Source organism: Lissotriton vulgaris, chromosome 8 (genome assembly GCF_964263255.1).
Source record: "Lissotriton vulgaris chromosome 8, aLisVul1.2, whole genome shotgun sequence".
In the NCBI taxonomy this organism is placed as follows: Eukaryota; Metazoa; Chordata; class Amphibia; order Caudata; family Salamandridae; genus Lissotriton; species Lissotriton vulgaris.
Window position 1 is genome coordinate 148,408,644 of NC_141696.1, and position 21,747 is coordinate 148,430,390.

The following is a 21,747-nucleotide window of genomic DNA, read 5'->3' on the forward strand; positions in this document are numbered from 1 at the left end:
ATGTCTTGCCGACCACACCTTCATATATGCAATATGATGCTAAACGTAGATTGATACACATATATTACATAGACATACGACTTAATCACAAACTCTTTTTGTTTTTCTTTAGCCTTGGAAGAAGAATTGTTGTTGGCGCTAAGTAATCAACCCCCAGCGTTGCTTGAACGATGCATTTGTTATGTCCATAAAATCCCTTATGTATCCTTGAAGAAAAAGGGAAGAGTGACTTTCAAGACAAAGTCCACCACTAGCCATGACGCGCATGTGTCTTTCGAGACAAGTGACCATAAGAAGCTGTGCCAGCTCCGCGATGTCACTTTACCTGCTCTGGCGATCCAAGAGGGGCTTCAAGTCTTCAGCTCCACCACAACTTGTGATATGAAGGTGGGGTACACAGAAGAGCGTGAACAGGCGTACTTGGAAGGTCTCTGCAGACAGTTCTACACCGACATGCTGAGATTAATCGAAGCAACAGTGCCCAGAAAGTCTGCCCACTTGGACTGGGTTGCTGAGGAGGCAATGCAGCATATATCACTATGCAACATGTACGCAGACCTGTACACGTATGAGTGCAAAGAATTGGCGGTAATAATGGAGTATATTCAACAGAATGAGGCTCATCCCACCCCATTGGTCGTTGTTGGAGAACCTTGCAGTGGAAAGACAGTGCTTTTAGCTGCATGTGCCACAAAGGTAAGACAGAGGATGGTGATATTTGGGCTTTAAGCATCATGAGCAGAGCTGCTGCTGTCTTTCCATTCTAGGGGAAGAATATGAGCTGCGATAAAAAAGCAGATGGCGAATATGGGTGGTCTAGTACGGTACACTTGGATATTCACTCAAGCCTTGCTGTGGTGTTGAAGTGTTCTGGGTTTAAGCATCTACAGGTCTATGGCCCGACAGCTGTGTCAAACCCTAAATACTCAGTGATAGAGTTACTTATAGATCTACAATATGTTAAGTTCACCATAATGCAGGACTACATGCCTCACCGAAGAGAGGCATTCACTAGTGAGCTCCTGCGGCACAGAAAAGATGGCATGAACTTTATTTGCGTCTTCATGAAGCAAAGATACAGTGGCTCATATCGTGCAGTGTCTATAGTGTGACACAGTGTGATAGAAGAATAAATCACTGTGTTTCTGCTGAAAACGAAGCAGGCACAACAACCACAAAGCCAACAACCACATCCCCCTAGGCATATGTTACGAGTGCCCACGTAAATCCGATGGGGTCAGTAACATTAGTTACATTTTCCACCCGATTAAGGCGATCCGTCATAATGTTTCTGCAGATTTCTTTATTTTCTCATGGAGAATTGCAGAAACGAGGAACTACTGGGGAATCAGACCCGGAAATAAGGATTTCCCTGTAATTCCTCATTCCTCATCTCTCAGAATCCCATTTATAATGGGCTGGATTTTCCCAGTCACCGGATTACCAGTATCTCTCCCATCACAGCTCTGGTACAAACATAGTTACAGAGCCGTGTGCAGCAGTGGAAGGATACATGGGGGAGCAGGGAGGGAGTCCAGAGGGTAGATACTAGAAGAGGTAAAGGAGAAGGGTGGTCTGCAGAGGGTGGGGAGAATCCCTAGGCTTATAGGAGACGGGGCAGCGATTGGTGTGTGCCTGTGAGCTGCCAAGCTGGGGAGGGGTTGTATCTCTAGCAGGGGTTGGGTGCGGAGGGGGTGGGGGGGCAGTGAAAGAAACAATGCAGCAGGGTTGATATCTGCTGGGCAGGGATGAGGAGAGGAAGATGGACTAAACATTGCGAATAAAATGGAGGAGGAAGGGGGTAGTAAGACAGCAAAGACCAGGAGTGGCGAAGACCCCATAAGGGTTGGGCTGGGACTTCGTAATGATGCAGGGTTATGTTTTCTTGCATGCAGGCTGCAGAAAGGGGGTGCATGGGTTGGCAGCTTGGGGTGATGGAGGGTTAGGGGTGTAGAAAGCATGCTTCTGATTAGGCGAATTTCTGAGAGATCACACTGTGGCAAGGTTCGCTTGAAGAATAGGAGATTTAGCTCTTTCCTTTGTAAATGATGGCAGAACACTTTCTTGTTTCTTCACATTTACTGTAATGCGACAGCCCTTACGGATAATCAGTACGCATAGTACACGCCCCATCAGAAGATATGAGGTCTTCTCTAAGCTCAAGCTATCCACCTGTTATTGGTAGAGCACATAGGATATAACCCTGATGCATCACGTGCCCACGCAGGAGTGGACAAGCAGACAGGCATGCACATGCACCTTGACATACATATGCCAGCACTATTCTAGCAGGGCATAGCCAAAAAGGCTTATAGGCTACTGAAGAAAATGGATAATTTCAATACCAGCACATACACTGCTCCAAAATATTTATTAGGCACTTTCAATTAGAGCAGTTTGCTCACTACCAAAGCTGGTCTAAAGTGCTAATCATCACAAATACACTAAAGTATATTGTGTCATGCTGGCCCTTCTTACCAGGGTTCTGTAATATGTGTCAAGGTGTTGTGGGAACTGGTATGGGGGTCGTCAGTGGCACACAGGGGCCACTATGCATCAACTGTTTCAACTAGAGTCTTTACCACTGAAGCCGCAGGCCTGACCTACGGTTGGACCCAAAACTGAGCACCAAATACACCCTTGAGCACTCAACTCTCAGGGAAGCTGATCCAGGGTTTGCTCAGGGAAGTGATATGGGTTGAGACTCTGTACTCTTTGTTTCATAGGTTTATTTTCTCAAGGCACCGTACAAGGTTAATTCATGACGTGCAAACATCATTACCGCTTTAATAAAATAATAATTGCAAAGCAGTGAGTAACTTTTAGGAAGATGTAAAGAGAAAGAACAGCAAATTGAGACAACTAAATCATCCATTTAACCGAAAAGATCTAGAACATCAAGCACATGTTGCTCGTCTGTAGTAAAGCTACGGTTACAGTGATGACCTAGAGACAGATTTTTCAATTACATGATTCACAAAAATTACTACATCAGCCACTTAGCATAGCACAGGTAGAAGCCAGATATGCCCAATAAATGGATAACTTTACCCAACCACTAAGTGTTGTCATTGCTGGTTTCTGACCCTGCCCATGATTCTCATAATTTACTAAGAGCACTAGACTTCAGAAGAGAACCTGTCCTATCAACTTGAATGGAAGGCACTCTGTGTATATCAAGACAATGTAATCTCACCTCCTCAACTGAGGAATGAGAAGGGAAAAAAATGTAGGAAAACAAAATCCTATTACAGGTGAAATTCAGATGGTATTTTAGGAAGAAATTTTGTATTGGACACAAGGCGACTCTGTCTGGAAAGAAAGAAAAGAGAAGGTTGGCAGCACATTAAATCATCCAGTTTCCTCTGACGCGTTCACAACACACTGTAGGTTAACCTGCAGCCCCTGAAGGACCAAGGGAAGGTCCCAGAACTGAACAGCAGAATGAACCATTGACTGATACAAGAAGAAACCTGAGGAGACAGGGGGCTAAGGGGCAACCTAAGAAACCTCTAATGTAGTGGTTCTTAACATTATGACTTCTGTGGACCTCCATTAAATGACTATTGGAAGCCAGGCCTAGGAAATTGTATGATTAGAAACTCATAACAATACACAAAAGGACCTGCTGTATTTGAGGAGTCCCTAGGCTCATCACTTTGTAACCCCCTAAAGAAGGAGTCCAGTATCTCAGTAGAGGATAAGAAGAGGCTGCAGGTGTAAACAAGACCAAGGAACTGCCTTCAGAGAGGCCGCAATATCTCACTGGACAAACAGCCTGTCCCTTCCTGTAGCCTCTTCCAGAATTAACAATGCCAACAGGAGGGTTACCATCGTCAGCTTCCTTCATTGAGGAAGGAAGACCTGCCCATGTATGTCCAGAAAACTGCACCAATACACCTAAGGGGCTGAGACAGTTCCAAATTAGACTTTTGGTGATTCAGAAGAAAGAATGCAGGACTTGCACATCAGTTGAAAAACATTGCTGCCCATGGAAAAAGAAGATAAAATGAAACAGTTGTGAGGAAATTCCTGGATCCTGAGGAAAGCTGCAAACCCACCAGAGGCATGAAGACCATTGGAGCTGAGCCTAGTTCAAACCAAAGACCAGAAGCAGATATTGATGTCCCAGAATACAGAACTTCAGTTACGCTGAAGGTACACATCCAACAGATCCAATAAGGCAAAATAATTCTCTGAGAGCCACCAAAGCAACATAATCAAACGCATACACCTCAGGTATCTTGGCCTAGTGCCGTCAGGTTTAACTCACAGGCAATGTGTAAAGTATTTGAGCAACACTTCAAGCAGTAACAAAGTGGAAAAACACCACAAAAAGAACCCCACACGAGATTAGAACAATAGAGTAAATTGTGATAAATAAAACAACACCAAAACGACCAAATTCAAATCAGTAGAACCGGAGATATGCAGTTTTAAAGTTTTCTGTGAGAATAGAGCCAAAAAGTGCAACGCGCCAACTGTAATTATCTGGTCAAGCAGGACCAGGCCCAACAAGTTCAGGCCAACCACGATGGAGCATGGGCTGGTTAAAGGGATCCAGTTAGTCCCACGAACAACAGTATCTTAAATCCTGGTTGTGGAGCTTTGCGAGGACCAGCCGAGGCGATGCAAGGTCCCAGTCCGAGATGCATCGCGCAGTGTTGGTTCTGGGAAGCTGTAAGGCCGCGATACGAGGTCCTGCGTTATCGTTAACGCTTGCGATGTGAAGTCATGCATCAACGATGCATCGTGCATTGACTGGTTCTGGTTTGAAGGCTCATGTCGGGGATGCATCACTAATTTTGTTCTAGCAACATTTTTGAAGAAGCATGCACATCTTCGTTTCCAGTGAGCGAATGTGAGTCATAATCTAGGGTGGATGATGTGAGGCTGCAGGGACGAATGTGAGTAGAGGACATTGGTACTCAAAGCATGTTTCAGGGAATGGCAGACTGTGTGAAGAGAGGTAACCTGTGGTAGAGATGACAGGTCATTATGAACGTGATTTATGAGAGCAGGCAGTGTATCTGGGGAGAGGTTACTTTTTGACAAAGGGGAGGTCCTGTGATGAGGGATGGTGGTGTGATGACATATGCTGGCAGAGATGTATATGTAATGGCACGGTCAGAAGGATGTGGGTCAATGATAGGAGAGGAGAATGTCAATGGTAGGAGAATGTGTTTCGCGTGTTTGAAGCTAGTATTAGGTTCATGGCTGTGCCTTGGTTGTGTATGAGTGCAAAGTACATATTGTACTAAACAGTCACAGAGAATCAGAGAGGTGTGTACAGCCATTGACTCCTGCCCTTTGAAGCCGAGGATGTACATGCAGCTGATTCATGTTTCATTGGTTGACTCTCTGCATCACGTGGCCAATCAGGTTAGTGCATGTGTAGGAAGCAAACTTTTTCTGTAATCTGCCAGGCAGCCCCGAAGGGCGCGCGGCACTACAGCGCAACCTGGGAAAATGCACCATGGTCTATAACATGCCTTAAAATCTGAATCTCCCGTTCTAATAATTTCATACCTTGATATGTCAGTATGGTATGGGATGGCTGAGTCTGTCTGGCGGTGACGGCTGCTAGAAAACATACCATCCTTTGTCAAAACATTGCCAGGGCCCTCAGTCCTTATGTGTTTACTGAGCGGAACTTCCTCTCTGCTAGGTTAGGCGGTAGAGGGTCTATGAGACTTGTGTTACTTCCTTGTTACTACTGTCATAGCAGAGTACTGCTGGCGGGAACCTTAACTCCTAGTGGCACAGTCACTCTTTAGTGTCTGGCCTTTTCTGGAAACCAACCCTAGAATCCAACCTGCACTGCCCTAGAAATACCAGGAAAAGACTGGCGTTATCCGGGATAGCGCCATCTGCCAACTGAGGCCTATGGGAGGAGAGTGCAGATAGGCAGTCTGCAGTGAAGATGGACAGGAAGCATCCAGAACCAGCACTTCTAAAAACCACCGAGCAGCACAAAACAGGCAGTAGTGCATTGCACTATGGAAGATACATGAAAAAAGGTTTGGGCGATTAATGCACCAGTCAGTCGGGGATTCTCACTTTTTCACCAAATAACAGCAACGTGCAAGGTTAATTTGGCCACGCCCTATTCTCTCGCAGTTTAGTTAATCCCACCCCTTGTAGACCATGTGCTGCCCTTGATCACATTCCTTCCAGATTTATTATTATTTATGTATTTTTCCACTACCTGTGGAGTGCATTTGCTACTTGGAGCGGTGTCATGGTGCTACAACAGCTGTGTATCCTACTGAGGCTGACTACTCCTGATTAACCAGTATAAAGCCAGGTCTTCAAAGATTTCTTAAAATTCAGGAGATCTGTGAGGGATCAAAGAAAGAAGGGCAGGTTGTTCCAGAGATTGGAGGTTTGATCTGGAAAAGATCTTTGCCCAATCGTAGACGTTTGAGCTATAGCATGATAAGTAGATTAGCATTGGAGGACCACAAGGTATGAGAGCGGCTAAATATGTCCTGCAAGTAAGGGGCCCCAACCTGATGAACTGCCCTGTTCACCATACAAACTGATTTAAAAATGATCCTTTTGGGCACTGGATTATGCCTCACTGTTAACCGGCTGAATTTTGGGGAGGTCACAGATGCTGTGATTGTTTCAGAGCCTTCACCCTTGCCAAAATGACACTCCCTATGTGGTATTGTGTTAATACACCACTACGTTGATTGTTGTATGATACGTCAATCCCCTTATTTTGGGGGTTTGATTCAATTGTTATTGTTGTCTGAAAGCCCAAAATGGTTTTGTCCAATGCTTCATCCTTATAACTTGGGAGTTTCTGGCATTGCACATGGGTCGGCTAAATGTTGCCATGTTTCAAAGGACATCACGCTCGAGCTTTTCTACGATCTTCTAGTCCAGGGATTTCCAGAGATCAACTGAAAGATCTTTGAAATTTCTCTTGCACTTCAGGTCCAATCAGAATATCAGCTCAACTCACTCCAAACTACATCTCTAGGAACGTTCAGATGCCTTAGGCATCTAGTTTTAAATTCACCTTTCTTTATACCTAATATAAATCATTAACAGGAACAAACTGTTAACATAGAGAGCCTCTAAGTAACTGCATTCTTAACTAAATCATAGAAAGTTCTATCATTTACTTTTAAACATATACAAATAATTTCCTATTGCAATCTTGCATAATTCATATATTAATCAATTATTATCAATGTATATACGTTGTTAAAGCATTACCTGCCCAAACCCCCAATAAACCTCACAACCGAAATTTCAAATTATTACATAATTAAAAAGTATATAAAACATGTAACAAAACAATACTTTAAAAATGAATCACTCAAATAACATATTTTAATACATAATTTAAGAAACACTATATACCCCAAAATTATACTGTATTATATTCTTTTCTTAAAAGATAATAAAAAATAAATTTCTCAATAACATAAATTAACATAAAAACAAAGTACAATATAATAAAACAACATAAATAATACGTTATATAAATTCAATATTACCATACAAAAATAAAATATTATATACTTAGCTTCAATATTTTTGTCCACAATACTTTTGAAGGCACCATATTTTGACCACAATATTATGATCAGACGATATTTTAGAGTTAATATTTAGGTGCAATATCTTTAAGCGACGATAATGTCAATGTATGTTAATGCCAAAATGAAATTATCCAAATGTTCATTAAATGTAGCAAAATTAAAATTTAATTGTGTCAGCCTGAGAGAAACTGATGTAATAAAATAGATCTGAGCAGAGAAGGAAAGGTTAGCCCCCCTCAGATGGGAGAACCTGGGAGCATAGGTGTGCTATATAATCTCCAAAGATGAGTCCACATGTGTTCTATCCTAATTCTGTTTATGTTAAGCATAATTTAAAATATGAAACAATTATCATTTGATCAGAGCACCGAACAAGCTGCAAACACACTACTCAAGCCCTTCATGCATTTGAGGTGTCACAAGCCTGCAAACTGAAGAGGGACAGGTTCGTGGTTGTGAGTATGCAAGGGGAGAAGAATGAAAGAAGGGGTGGCTAGAATTAACAACTTTGAGCCCTCCACGGCCTGGCTTGCTGTAGCATAATTATGTTAATAATGCATATTAGGTATAAGGAAATATTGTTTAAATTCATTTTGATTTGCATGCATTTAAAGTGACAGCCGTTGCACCCTATTTTTGGCGTAGTTGAAATAAAATGTACAAGGCACGTGTTTAAAATTAGTTTGGTTTGTAGATGTTTTAAAAGCTGCAAAGCAAATATTTTTGTAGAAGTGGAAATTACATTTACATGTGCATATGTTCAAATTAATTTAGTATGTGCATATTTAATCCATGAAGGCTACCTCCTTGCCTGCGTGCAGTGTACTTTAGGAACACATCCAGCAAAGACTGTGTTTAATGTGTGCTGAATGGCTGAACAATCAGAGTGTGAGAACATTTCAATCTACTCATCAGCACATCTGACTGGCACCAACCTCAGACATGTGTATACATGTTCACAATTTAAAATATGTGACCTCAATGACCTTCATGACGTCACCATGTCCGACAGACAGCAAAGTGAGCTAAACCTAAACACGTTCCAAAAAATGATAGTTCTAAGAATTAGTGCGATTTGTGTGGAATGTGTGGAGGGTGTTTTATTGTCATGTCATAAACTGCAAATATAAATCAACACATTGGTCGAATAGCCCTGACATCCTGTCTTTCATCAGGTGTGGCTTGAACAGCAGCTCTCACTCAATAGTAACATTCAGGTAGAGTTCAAGGCAGGTCATTATTAATTATTAATGCACCGTCCGCTCGCACCCTAGAATGACTTGTGATCCCCAGCTGGAGCACGGCTACTAGTCCTACCCCATCATACACAGCTAAAGGGCATCTGAAGTGAGGCGTTGGACACACGCCCCTGCACCTGCCCTCTGTTGTCCGTGTGTAGCCCCTGCACACTCTGACCTGCCCTCCAGTGTCTGTATGCTGGCTCTACACTTTCTGCCTGCCCTCAATAGTCTGTTTTCTGCTGCTGCCCCTCCATCCTGCCCTCCATGGTCAGCTTGTTGCGCCTGTTCTTACCACCTTACCTCCATTGTCCCTGTGCTGCCCGTGCCCCCTTCCCTGACCCCAGTTGTCTGTGGTCTACCACTGCCCCACCTACCAGGCCCGGACTGGCCGTTGCAGGCACCGGGCAATCCCCGGTGCGCCGCAAGGGTGGGGGCCGATTTTGGGCCCCGGGGGCCGTTTTTGTTACAGGGCCGTTTTTGCAGCATAGCTGCAAAAGCCTCCCTGTAACAAAATTGGCCGAAATCCGGCCCGACAAACAGCTCGGTCGCACCCCCAGGGGGCTGGCCGAGCACTTTGCCAGGGCCGGTTGTGATTCTCAGTCCGGCCCTGCCACCTACCCACCCTCCATAGTCATCCTGTTGCCCCAGCTGCCTTCTCTCCATTGTACTTTATCTACCCCAGATAATCCAGCCTGCCCTCCATTGTCTGTGTGCTGACCTTGCCTTCTCCGGCTTGCCTTCTGTCGTAAACTTTCTGCCTCGGTCCCTCCTGCCTGCCCGCCTTTGTCTCTGTGCGGCCCTGCCCCCTCGGACCTGCCAATCATGATCCATGTGATGCCTCTGCCCCTCAGGCCTGCCCTTAGCAGACAGCTTGCTGGCCTGCCCATTCGGACCCTCCCTGGTCTGCTTGCTTCTCCTGCCTGCCCTCTGATCTTCACGTGTTGCCCATGCCCCCCTCCCACCTGTCCTTCATGGTCAGCCTGCTCACCTTGCTCATTCCGGCCTGCCAGTGTAGTTCAGCTTGTTGCCTGTCTCCTTGCCCCCTCTCTCCTGCCCTCTGTTGTTTGTGTGCTGCCACTGCCCCAGTCAGGTCGGCTTGCTCCTTCTCCTCCTGCCCACTTCCGGTCTAAGCGTGGTGCCGCTGCCCTGCTCCTGTCTGCCCTGTTTAGTCAGCTTGCTGCACCTGCCCCCTTCTGCTTGCCCTCTGCAGTAAAGAACACCTGGAAACAGCAGTTGACTTTAGTAGGTTTCTTTATTGTAGATAGGATGTAGAGTAAGAGCAGACCATCCACCGCAGCAGCAACCGGTAAACTGCCACAGTGTGGAACATACAGAGAGAACATAGAGTAGAACATGGAATATGGAATATGAGGAATAAGTATTCTTAAAAAGACTAGAAAGACAACCAACAAAGTACTAGTAATGTACTACACATCTTCTCCCTTTCTGTTGTTTGAGAGAGAAAAAAAACCCAACAAATAAATGATTAAAACTTAACAAATAAAATCTTGTAGTTAAGCAGGAGGCCGCCGAGGCCTAAGAGGACGTGCAGAACCAGAAGCACTTTGAACAGGGGCAAGACCCTGCAGGGGAACAGGAGCATCACCCCCACCAGAAACATTGACTTCATTTTGAACATGAGAATGAGGTGGCGCACCATTGGAAACCAAATGACTACTAGAGTCATTAGCCAACAAGTAACCACTGGTAACAGAGTCATCAGCACAAGGGGTGGGAGAAATGGAACCATCACTATGCAAAGGAGACAATGAAACAGGAGGCTTTTGCCTCTTGTAAAGGGCAACTCTCCTGAAGTTCCAGCATTCGCCATTATTGAGAATGACGCAATGGTTGAGGACCTTCTTGACCTTAAATGGACCCTTAAACTTTGACAAACCTTTCTGTAACTTCCCCAACTTGATCTTCACTAAATCACCTACAAGAAAAGGAGGAGGAGAAATGGTCCTTGAAGAAAATTCAGCAACACTGGTTTGGACATTACCCGGAACATTACCCTGAGCCTGTAGAGTGACGACATCCCTCATCCAGGTGGGAAACAACTTCAAACCAGGATCACGTCCTCTCATCAACTGAAATGGAGACAAATCTCCACAAGCCAAAGGGGTAGTACGATAGGCCCATAACATTTCGTTCACCATCTTCCTAACAATATGACCACCACTGGATGCCATCTGTATAATACCCTTGACAACTTTGTTGGCCCTTTCGCAAACAGCATTGTCCTGAGGGTTGTATAAGGACGTACGGTGATGGGAGACACCACACTCTTTCAGAAAAATTTGCATATCCTTGGACGTGAGTTGTGGACCATTATCTGTGATTAGAACAGAAGGCAAGCCCTCATCCTTAAAAAGGTTTCCCAAAAACCTGATGGTATTGGGAGCAGTGATATAATTTGTGAAATGAACAACCAACCATTTGGTGAAGACATCAACAACAACAATGGCAAATCTGTCACTTTCACCTAACTCACCCATTGTACCAATGAAGTCAAGAGATATAGTATGCCAGGGCAAATTTGGAGAAACAATGTGCGCATCAGCAACCACCTTAGGACCAGTCTTTAACCGCTTCTCCCCTTCCCTGCAAAGAGAACAATTTTCAATCCAATCAACAACTTGAGAGTCAACCCCAGGCCACCACAAGTGATCCTTAATGCGTCTTTGGGTGAGGGTCTGGCCCATGTGCCCCTCATGTGCCAAAGCCAATAACGTTGTCCTCAACCCAAAGGGGGGTATAAATTTCTCACCTTTAAAAAGAATATCCCCAACAATGGAAAGTTCGTCTAAGACCTTAATGTAAGGCCGAACAGCAACAGAGACAGAGCTCTCACGTCTAGACCCCAATCTGATAAGTTTGATGACCTCTTGAAGAGTGACATCAACGGACATCTCCCTGGACCAATCACTAGAGGAAAAAACACCTTCACCCACAAACACAGCATCTTCAACTGAAGCTACAGCAACATCGTCCAAGTCTAAAGGCACAACAGAATTGTGAGGAGAACGCCAGTCCATAGACAGTCTCGAAAGACAATCGGCTTGAAAATTTCTCCAACCTGGGATGTATTCCATGGAGTATTGAAATTCCTGTAACCTGGCCGCCAGCTTCATAAGACGGGCCGAACCCTTTCCCGCCCCACCAGGAGAAAGGACTTTGATAAGGGGCTTGTGGTCAGATCGCAGAGTGAACTTCATGCCCCACAAATATGTGCGGAAGTATTCAACCGCCCAAGAGGCAGCTAGTGCCTCCCTTTCGATAACAGAATAATTCTTTTCTGTATCAGTAAGGGTCCTGGAGGCAAAAGCAATGGTGACCTCTGACCCCCCTTTAAATTGAGACAGCATAGCCCCCAGGCCATGCGCGCTAGCATCGACAGTGACAATTGACTTATTGTGTACATCAAAGGGAGATAACATCTTTGCATCACAAATCTCATTTTTGATATTTACAAAACACTCTTGCTGTTCAGATCCCCAAGAGAAACCCACACCCCGTTTAAGCAAAGATCTTATGCTAACAGTCTTATCAGAAAAATTCTTAACGAACTTAGAATAGTACTCTATTAATCCCATGAAGGAACGTAGCTGATCTTTGTCACAAGGTGGAGGCGCAGAACGAATGGCTTCACACAAATCTTTTTTTGGCTTGATGCCAGACGAAGTGATAGTGTAGCCCAAATAGTCCACCTCATCCACCCCAAACAAACATTTGTCCTTGCGTAGAGTAAGACCTGCATCAGATAACTTTTCAAGGACAACACTGAGAGTGGAATTGTGCTGGCATTCAGTAAGGCCATAAATCAGGATGTCGTCCTGAAAATAGACCACCTTGGGCAGACCTTCGAATATACCAGATACCATGCGTTGAAAAACGCTAGCCGCTGACTTGAGGCTAAAAGGCAGACGAGTAAACTGATAGGTACCCCATGGAGTGATGAAAGCAGTTAAACATTTGGAGTCCTTATGTAAGTCAATTTGATGGTATGCACTCCTGAGGTCCAATTTTGAGAAAATTTTTGCCCCATTAAGAGTGGTAACTAACTCAGATATATTGGGTGGCGGGAAAGTGTCAGCAACAACACAGTGGTTAAGGGACCTGAGGTCGACACAGAAACGGAGCTTGCCGTCAGATTTCTTGGTGACAACAATGGGCGAAACCCAAGGGGAGGCCTCTACAGGTTCAATGACCCCAGAACCTAACATGTCATCAAGGAGACCCTTGACATCGTCCCTAATGATAATGGGAATACGTCTGACCTTGTGTTGAACGGGAATTGAATTAGGTTTGATTATAATCTTATGTGAATATCCCTTGAGCTGACCCAGACTCTCACTGAAAACATTCTTATACTTGGTGAGTAAAGAAAACAACTCAGTGTCCTCGACAACCATGATCTGAGGATCAGCTCGGGGATTCACCACAATAGAGAGGTCGTATTGGTGTATCCAACCAAGGATAGCTGGACCTGATTCAGAGACATAAACTTTCCCAAAAATTTGTCTTGTAGAAAAAATGATGTTAGCCTCAAAGTACCCAAGTATGTTTAAAGGTTCACCCTGATACCCCCCAGGAAAAAATGTCCTTAGGAAAGAGAGGACCAATACCCCACAAATCGACAAAGAGCGAGTTGGGGATAATGGTGTAACGCGAACCAGTGTCCACCATCAAGTAAACATTCTTATCATTTATAATGAAAAGAGCCATGGGTCTGTTTTTGCGTTTGTGGTCTTCACGTTGAAGGCCACAGTCATTACCAACCACCAAAATCTTATCTGTGTCATCATTAACTTCTGAAATATCACCAACACATGAGACAGAGGAATGAGCTTTGCCCCTGCAGACACGAGCATAATGCCCCAACTTACCACATTTCATGCATTCCTGCTTAGCTGCAAAGCAAAATTTAGAATCGGAAGCATGAGCAAAACTACCACATCGCATACATTGCCTAGAAGGAAGAGGTTTAACATAACTATTACTCTTCTCATTAACTGTTTTTTTGTTGAAAAACTTCCTCTGCTTAAGAAGAGCAACATCGTCTTGGTCATCATCTTCCTGATTTGGAAACATGTTCGAATGACAAGACACCTCACCAACGTCACTTGAAGTAGCTCTCTTTTCTAGTTCTTTCATGCACCCCTCAGATTGTTCAACCACCTTTGCCAAATCAATTGCCGCTTGAAGATTGGGATTCTTTGCTGCCCAAAGACGTTCCTGGATTTTTTTGTTGTTACATTGTACAATAAGCTGATCTCTGATCAGCTCATCAGTCATGTTGCCAAATTTGCACTTCACAGACATCTCGCGCAATCTAGAAACAAAATCATCTATGCTTTCACCAGTTTTCTGACTTTTTGTGTAAAATTTATATCTGTTCATGACAAGATTTTCCTCCTTGGCATATCTGACCTCAAGACGAGAAACAGCTTCTTTGTACTCGTCCAAAGGAGCCTGATCACCAGCTAAAAGAACTTGCGGCAAGAACCTGAAAACGCGCTGTCCCTCCTTACCAAGAGAACCCAAAATAAGTGCCTTCTTGCGCTTAGCGGAGAACTCCTGGGCATCCAATGCATCCAGATAGTTTTCAAACATGGGAAACCAGTCTTCCCATGATATGCTGGGCTGACCAGGGGAGGAAAGAAAACTAGGAGGTAGAACAACTGAGCCAGTCTGCAAGGCCACTTGTTCAGACATGTTGTAAGTTGTGGTGAGAGACAGAAAAAAAAAACCAGTAATATAATGAGTGCGCAAAAAAAAAAACGGAATAAAATGTTTAAGGAAGTCAGCAGTAAGTCAAGGCAACATATCGCAAGACATCCGTTGAAAACGGCAACTGAAATAAAGATTTACTTGTTGTGAATGCGCAAAAGACGAGCGCATCGTTGTTGCGTTGCTGGAGTTGAATCGGTTACCACAGTAACCCAAAATGGCGCCCAGCGCGATGACGTAGGTGCTCCAATACGTTGATCGTCTCAGAGACGCTGCGCGTCGTGCAAAGAATCACGCAGAGAGACAGGAGCGCAGGCAGACGTCACAGGCACAATCGCTAACTCCTGATGAACATTCTAATGCGTCATCATTTGAGGAGAGACGCAGCAGGAGCAGGAGACAGCCACAGAAGAGACGGTGAGACGACAAAGTGGAAAAACGGAGAAGGAAGAAGGTAAAAACTTGCCGATTCCGTTAAGAAGTCCTGTGTGAAGCCGTCAGCTCTTCATGGGCGGGCTGTAACCGTGTAGAAGGAATAGAAGAGGATTCAACTCAAGTTGGTCTGCTCTTGATTCACGAGGTGGTGGTAAAGTCGAGGAGTTCAAGGAAACGTCGCCAAAATATTGTAGTAAAGAACACCTGGAGACAGCAGTTGACTTTAGTAGGTTTCTTTATTGTAGATAGGATGTAGAGTAAGAGCAGACCATCCACCGCAGCAGCAACCGGTAAACTGCCACAGTGTGGAACATACAGAGAGAACATAGAGTAGAACATGGAATATGGAATATGAGGAATAAGTATTCTTAAAAAGACTAGAAAGACAACCAACAAAGTACTAGTAATGTACTACACCCTTCTATCTCTGTGTTCTCCTCCTAACCCCTTTCCGCCGCCCTCCTTGGTCAGCTTTCTGCCCCTTCCTATTCCGGTCTGCCCTCTACAGTCAGTTGCAGCCCGTGCCCCCTCCCACTCCATCCTGCCTGACCTCTTGATGGCCCTTCTTCCCTCCCCAGCAAAGGTTCAAACTCCTTTGACTGTCCCTATGTTCAGAGTTAACATTGCCAGTTATGGTGGCAGAATACTCGCTCTGTCCAGGGTCACCGAACCACCACCCCTCCTGGCAGAGGTAATGCCTTAACCCCTCCCATGCTCATGACGAGCTCAGCTCGTCATGCAGCACACTGGTGCTATGCTCATGACGAGCTGAGCTCTTCGTGGCCCGCTCGGCGCTAACACGTGGGGATAATTCCCCTGCTGTGCTGAGCGTTCCGCGGAAACAGGTGTGGTCATGAGGAGCTCAGCTCGTCATGAGCAGAGCGGCACCGTGCGGTAGGCCGAGCCAAGCTCGTCATGAGCACTGCGGCGCTCCGCACCATCCCCTCTCCCCCGCACCGCTGGGAATTACCCTCGCGGCGAAGGGGTTAAAAGACTGCTATGGAAATGGTGGTTGACTTTCATGGAATGGTCAATATTGGGCCACTACTTGCTGGCAAAGAAATTCTCAGAATGTTACAGAGAGAGTGGTTATATGGACACTGCTATTGATTATTGATGGATTTTCCACCATAGATTCTTTCCTTCATTGTCTCCACCGATGGAAAGACTGTTATTTTGGTGGGGAAATCTTCACCGTCCTAGATATATCAGATTGCCTACCATTACCTTGGTGGGGTAGAAATTCTGCCACACTGGCAGACAGATATTGTCCTCACGAAAAAATCCCAATGAGCCCTTTTGTGTTGACCTAGGTAAAGAGGTGAGAGGCTTTGCAAGATCAAGTTTGTGATGTCACTAAATCACAAGTTTTCTGTGATGGAAATGCATGATCCATAGAATGCGCTTTTAAGTTCGTCAAGGAGAGAGGGACGGAAAAGAGGGAATTAGAAGTGTTGTAGAATATGACAATTAGAATGTTTAATCTGTTGAAAAGTAATATAAATCTTTAATACGTGTGCTGGCCATGTGTGTGAATGTTATATCCACAATTCTTCCTTCATTCATTAAAGTCTATGACAACCTTTTGCCTTTGCCTCCATCAAATAAATAAATCTGTTGTCTGAAGAGTTATGATGCCTTGTATAGTAATAGTTTGCTGGTTGATAAATGTTTTCTTTACTTAAACACTGTTCTTTTCATCTTACAGGTACAAACGTGGCTGAAATGTGCTTGCCCTAAATTGATTGTTCGATTCTCATGCGCCTCTGGGGACAGCATCGACCTGTGCAATCTTTTGGCAGGATTATGCCAGCAAATAGCAGCAAATTACCAACTGCCCATGCAGGTTCACCAGAAAGATGTCCAGCAGTTGAAGACATGCTTTATTGACCTTCTGAATGCCTCATCCCAGCAAAGTCCTCTCGTCCTTATTCTTGATGTCCTTGACCACATCGCGGAGGATGACAATGCCAGAAGTCTTTGGTGGTTGCCCGAGTCCATTCCACCATTTGTGAAGATTATCATTTCTGTCACTCTTGGAACATCTGAGATTTTGGGAAATTTTAAGTTACTGTACAAGGAACAGACAATGCTCCTTCACCTTAAACCAGAAAGGAAAGTTTGTAATGAGTATCTAAAGCAAAGCCTCTTTGAGCAACATAGGAAGATCACCTCTGGCCAACAAATGTATGTGAATAGGTGCCTCGGGAAAAATCCATCACCGTTAATGGTCCTCCTGCTATCCAAAGAACTGATGCACTGGAGATCTCACGAAGACGTCAACGATCAGACTCTTGGTGACAGTCTGCATGAAAGCATTGAAGGACTATTCCTCAGGCTTGAGGAGGAATATGGAAGAACTTTTGTCTCAAGAGCCTTGAGCTATATCACTCTTTCTCGGTCAGGAATGGGAGAGACAGAACTGGTGGATATTTTGTCCACCGACGACACTGTCACTGCAGATTTTGTTTCATCAAACCAGGCCACCGACATCTGGAGAGTGCCAGAATCTGTGGTTGCTGGTTTGGTGCTTGCATTGAGTGGATGCCTGTCTCAGAGACAGTTTATGAGCTCCATGGTGCTGTGCTGGACTCACTTGTGCTACAAGCTTGTGGTGTTTAAACGATACTTGAGTGATGCCACTGTGGTTAATGATCTCCACACTACAATGGGCCATTATTTTAGTGGGCGCTGGGCATGTGGAAGGGCTAAGCCATATTTGAAATGTGACAATTTGTCAGACAGCCAGAGATTTTCCAAGGTGTATATTGACAGGCAGCAACCTTCCCAGCCTTGGCTATACGGCTCGCAGTCACGCGATCAAAGGCACAGTATTGCAAATTTAAGAAAATTGCATGAGCTGCCCTTTCATTTAAAAAACTGTGGTAAACTGGAAGAACACTGCACTAATATGCTGACCATGTTCCAGGTCTATCAAGCCATGATAAAGGCTCATCAATTGCATCTTTTACTTGATGAGGTGGAGGATACAGCCCGACTTGCTCAAAGAATTGAACTCAAGGTAATAGGTGATATTTTAAGGGAGTCCAGTTGCCTATTAAGTCAAAATCCAGGTGCACTGGAAATAGTCTTCCAGGCTGCCATTTTGCCACTTACCATTGAATATCCTGGCCTTCTGAAGCTTCTAAAGCAAGCCTACCACGAAAGCCTTCAAAGCTCCGCAATAGTTGCTATGCACTCATCCTCAGTTATGGTTGCGGCAAACTCTGTTAAATCTATGGAGCCCTCAAGCATAATCTCTATTTTGGAAATGCAAGCTGAATCATTAATCATTGTGGTATTTGCCAATGGAGCTTTGTATACTTGGAACTCGATACAACCTCTTACTTTGGTTTATCGCTCTTCACAAGACATTGCGGCTAGAGATGCGGCGCTATCACAAGATGGAAGACATCTTGTAGTATTGACTGGAAGCAATTCACTAATGATATTGGACTGCGATACCTGGGGGCTTCTTTCTGAAATGAATGGTAGCGGACTTCTCACCACACCTTCCCATACCTCACTTGATCTTAAGGGGTTCGAAGTAATTGGTACCGATGTGTATGTTTGGTTCGAGAATGCTCCTTTCGTCAGAGTTTTCCTTAATATGTCTGGTGCCAGCGTAAGTGATCTTAGTTGTCCTCAGAACGTGACTTGCTTGTCATCCACTAGAAATGGAAAAAATGTACTTGTGGGACAGCAAAGTACTGTCTCTATATTTGACAATTCTACCTTTTCATATCAGTCATGCATCCCATGCAGATTTGAAGAACATTGTGTAAAAGTTGTTTATGTCACTGTATCAGATACTGAGGTGTACATTGTAGACACAATTGGAAATATCAGTGCCTGGGATATTCTTGATCCATGTCAGCCCCAATGTTTGGATGAAATTCACAATTCAGAGGAGTCTGGTGAGGTTATTTCAGTAGAGCATTCCTCCGATTTGAAATGGCTTCTTCTCTGCAAGCAGAAACACGTCCGAGTGTGTAACACAGATGACTGGTGTATGGATGAGTTTACAGCCCCCAAAAACAACAGTTTTTCCTGTGCAGTTCTTTCAGATGATTGCGAATATATAATAGCTGCTTTGAAAACTAGTACCTCAATCCTCGTTTGGAGAAGGGACTGTGGGCGATGTGTCCTTCAACTTAAGCATGGGTGCGGGGAAGTGGTAAAGCTGTTCAAATGCTTGCAGCAGCCCTGTTTAGTAGCTGTGACGAGAGGGGGCTACATCACAGCTTGGAGCATGGATCTAGTACAAAACGCTGCGTCAATGTTCAAAGCAAAACAACCAATGAGATCCATTCTTCTCTGTCCTTCTGGAGAACAACTGTACACCAGTGATGGTTCTGAAATGGTTTATAAATGGCAAGCTTCATCATTTGAGGTGAAGGCTGTCTTGAAGCATGACCATCCCATTGCAAGCACACAGCTGACTGCCACAGGTGAGTTCCTTGTAACATTAGAAACTCGAGGGGAACTCTATATATGGTCCACCGACACCGGAGAAAACCTCTTCCGAATCCAAGGCAGCCAGGCATCGCAAGTTTTGCTTACTCCCAATGGTCATTTTGGCGTGTCCCTTTGCAAGAATAGTGCGTCTAGGGTGTGGAAGCTAACAACAGGCCATGTGGTGTGCACTTTCCATACAAATCTTCAGCAAGCATACATAACTCCCGAAAGCACCTTCATTATGGGCATAAACAATGGTGACCTAACCGCATTTAGTTTGTGGTCGGGATGTGTAAGTAAGACGTTTCAGTGCAACGAACAGTCCAACGTAATAGCGTTCCAAACCTTGCTGAGCTATCCAGATATCACTGTTGTTATCACCGCAACAAGTAATATCTACACTTGGAACATGGCTGAAGAAACAATCTGCCATCAAATTGAGCTGCCAAGCCATTTCCCAAGCGAAGTGTCTGATTGCCGGATGTCGTCAGACGGGAGTATCATCATCAAAATGGCGGAGCACAGCATACATGTTCTCAACACCCATTCTGGAAAACTGGGCATGCTCCATACTGATGGCAAAGTGCTCTACCAACACCTGAGCAAGGATGGCCGAAAGGTGTTTTTTGTGTCTTTCCTCAATGAAAATAAGTGGGACTGCAACTTTCACGCCAATCCAGTTCTCCGGGTGGTGCAGGTTTCCAATGGAGAAACTATTGGACAATATTTTCTGGGTAAAATGCCATCCTGCTTCACTGTGTCCGAAGATGACATTACAGTCTGTATCGGCTATGATGATGGAACGATTGGGGTTTATACAGTCATTGAAACAGACGAAGACAGGGAAAAACTAGAAAGTACCATAAGCTTTAAAAGCAAATGTGTCCACGATGCCACTGCCATTAAAACATTCCTGAGTAAAGAGATTCCTGACATCATGTGGGTGGATTCACATGATGTTTTTCCAGAAGAGTAGATATCAAGAATGCTCTTTGTGAAAATAACTGGATATGCAATACATTAAATAAAAAAAGTCTGACACAGTAGTTTTGTGAATGTCTGCATTTGTGAGCCTGCATATAATGACTGTAGGGAATTAGCCAGCCTGTCACCCTAAAGCTAGATTCTTAGACAATGACGATCTAGGGTAGGTCCTTTGAAAATGAAGTACATTTTGACTCGCGTCCTTGTCTAATAGGCAAGTAGTGCTCACTTCGGAAAGGACCATCTCTACTGTAAACAGACCAGGAGGAGAACAGTCTTGACATCTGTGTCTGAAGAAAGCTTGAAGATTTGCTCTATGGAAAATTTTATTATGTTGACCTCTTTTGGCTCAGCAAGATTATCTTCAACTCTCACTGGGTTACCATCGGTATTGCCACATGAATAAATTACCCTGCTGGCTCACCGACCTCCCCTTTCAACCGGGAGCATGGCAGATCCAAGCAAGTAATGCCTGTCTATGACCATACATTTTTGCAGAGGTAGTTGGCGCATCTCAAACAGCATTCCTGACCATTGAACATGTTGATAAATGGAGAATTCCAGCATGATGATGGATGTAAATGTTTGACTACTTTCTGATGCCCAGAGAGTCAGATGCCATATTGGAACATGTTATCTCGGGGAACGATTAACAAAACCCTGTTTAGAAAATTGTCTATCTTGTCAGTACATGTCTACTTCAATTTAGCAGGTAGTGGCATAATTCCACCTCAGAGATGCATGAGGTAAGCACCATTCCTTGTTTAGGCAAACACTTAGGGGCAGATTTACAAGCCCCTTGCGCCTCTTTTATGCTGCTGTGGCCTCACTTTTGTAACGCAGCGGCGGCGTAAAAGATGCGCCATGGTGCGGGGTATTTACAACGTGACGCATCTGAGAGATGCGTCACGTTGTAAAGCCCTGCGCCAAAAGTAGGCGTTCCTGTGCAGGGGGCGGGGGCGTTCCGGGGCAGGAACGCCTCCCAAAAGTGGCAGAGTGAAATCTACAAGATTTCAGTCAGTCACCTTTGAGCCCATGCTGCGTCAAAACCCTGTCCCTGCTTGTAGCAGACGTAAGGATTAACACAGCATTGTACAGATAGGGCCCCCCAGAGCATTGCTGGAGCTGCTCCGCGCTTGCGACGCAACTCCAGCAATGCGCCGCCGTTTTTGCCCCATGGTGCGCCGCATTGTAAATGCAAAAACCACAGTTGATGGACAGAATGCAGAACAATGTCATACATTCACCCCAGTACAGAGATCTGGGCCCAAATCCATCGTTTTTTGCACTCCACACCACCCCAGTTCAGACATGGCCATATGCAAATCAGTCTGACC

At 44.6% G+C, this 21,747-nt stretch overlaps 1 protein-coding gene across 1 annotated transcript; it reads left to right on the plus strand.

Annotated features, from left to right (window-relative positions):
• Positions 1 to 279: 279 nt before the first annotated feature.
• Positions 280 to 20,421, plus strand: LOC147693645 (NACHT and WD repeat domain-containing protein 2-like). Its single transcript, XM_086933247.1, has 2 exons — positions 280 to 696; positions 16,677 to 20,421. The coding sequence occupies exons 1-2, from the start codon at positions 382 to 384 to the stop codon at positions 20,400 to 20,402; spliced, it is 4,041 nt and encodes a 1,346-aa protein (XP_086789373.1). The 5' UTR covers positions 280 to 381; the 3' UTR covers positions 20,403 to 20,421.
• The last annotated feature ends 1,326 nt before the right edge of the window (positions 20,422 to 21,747 follow it).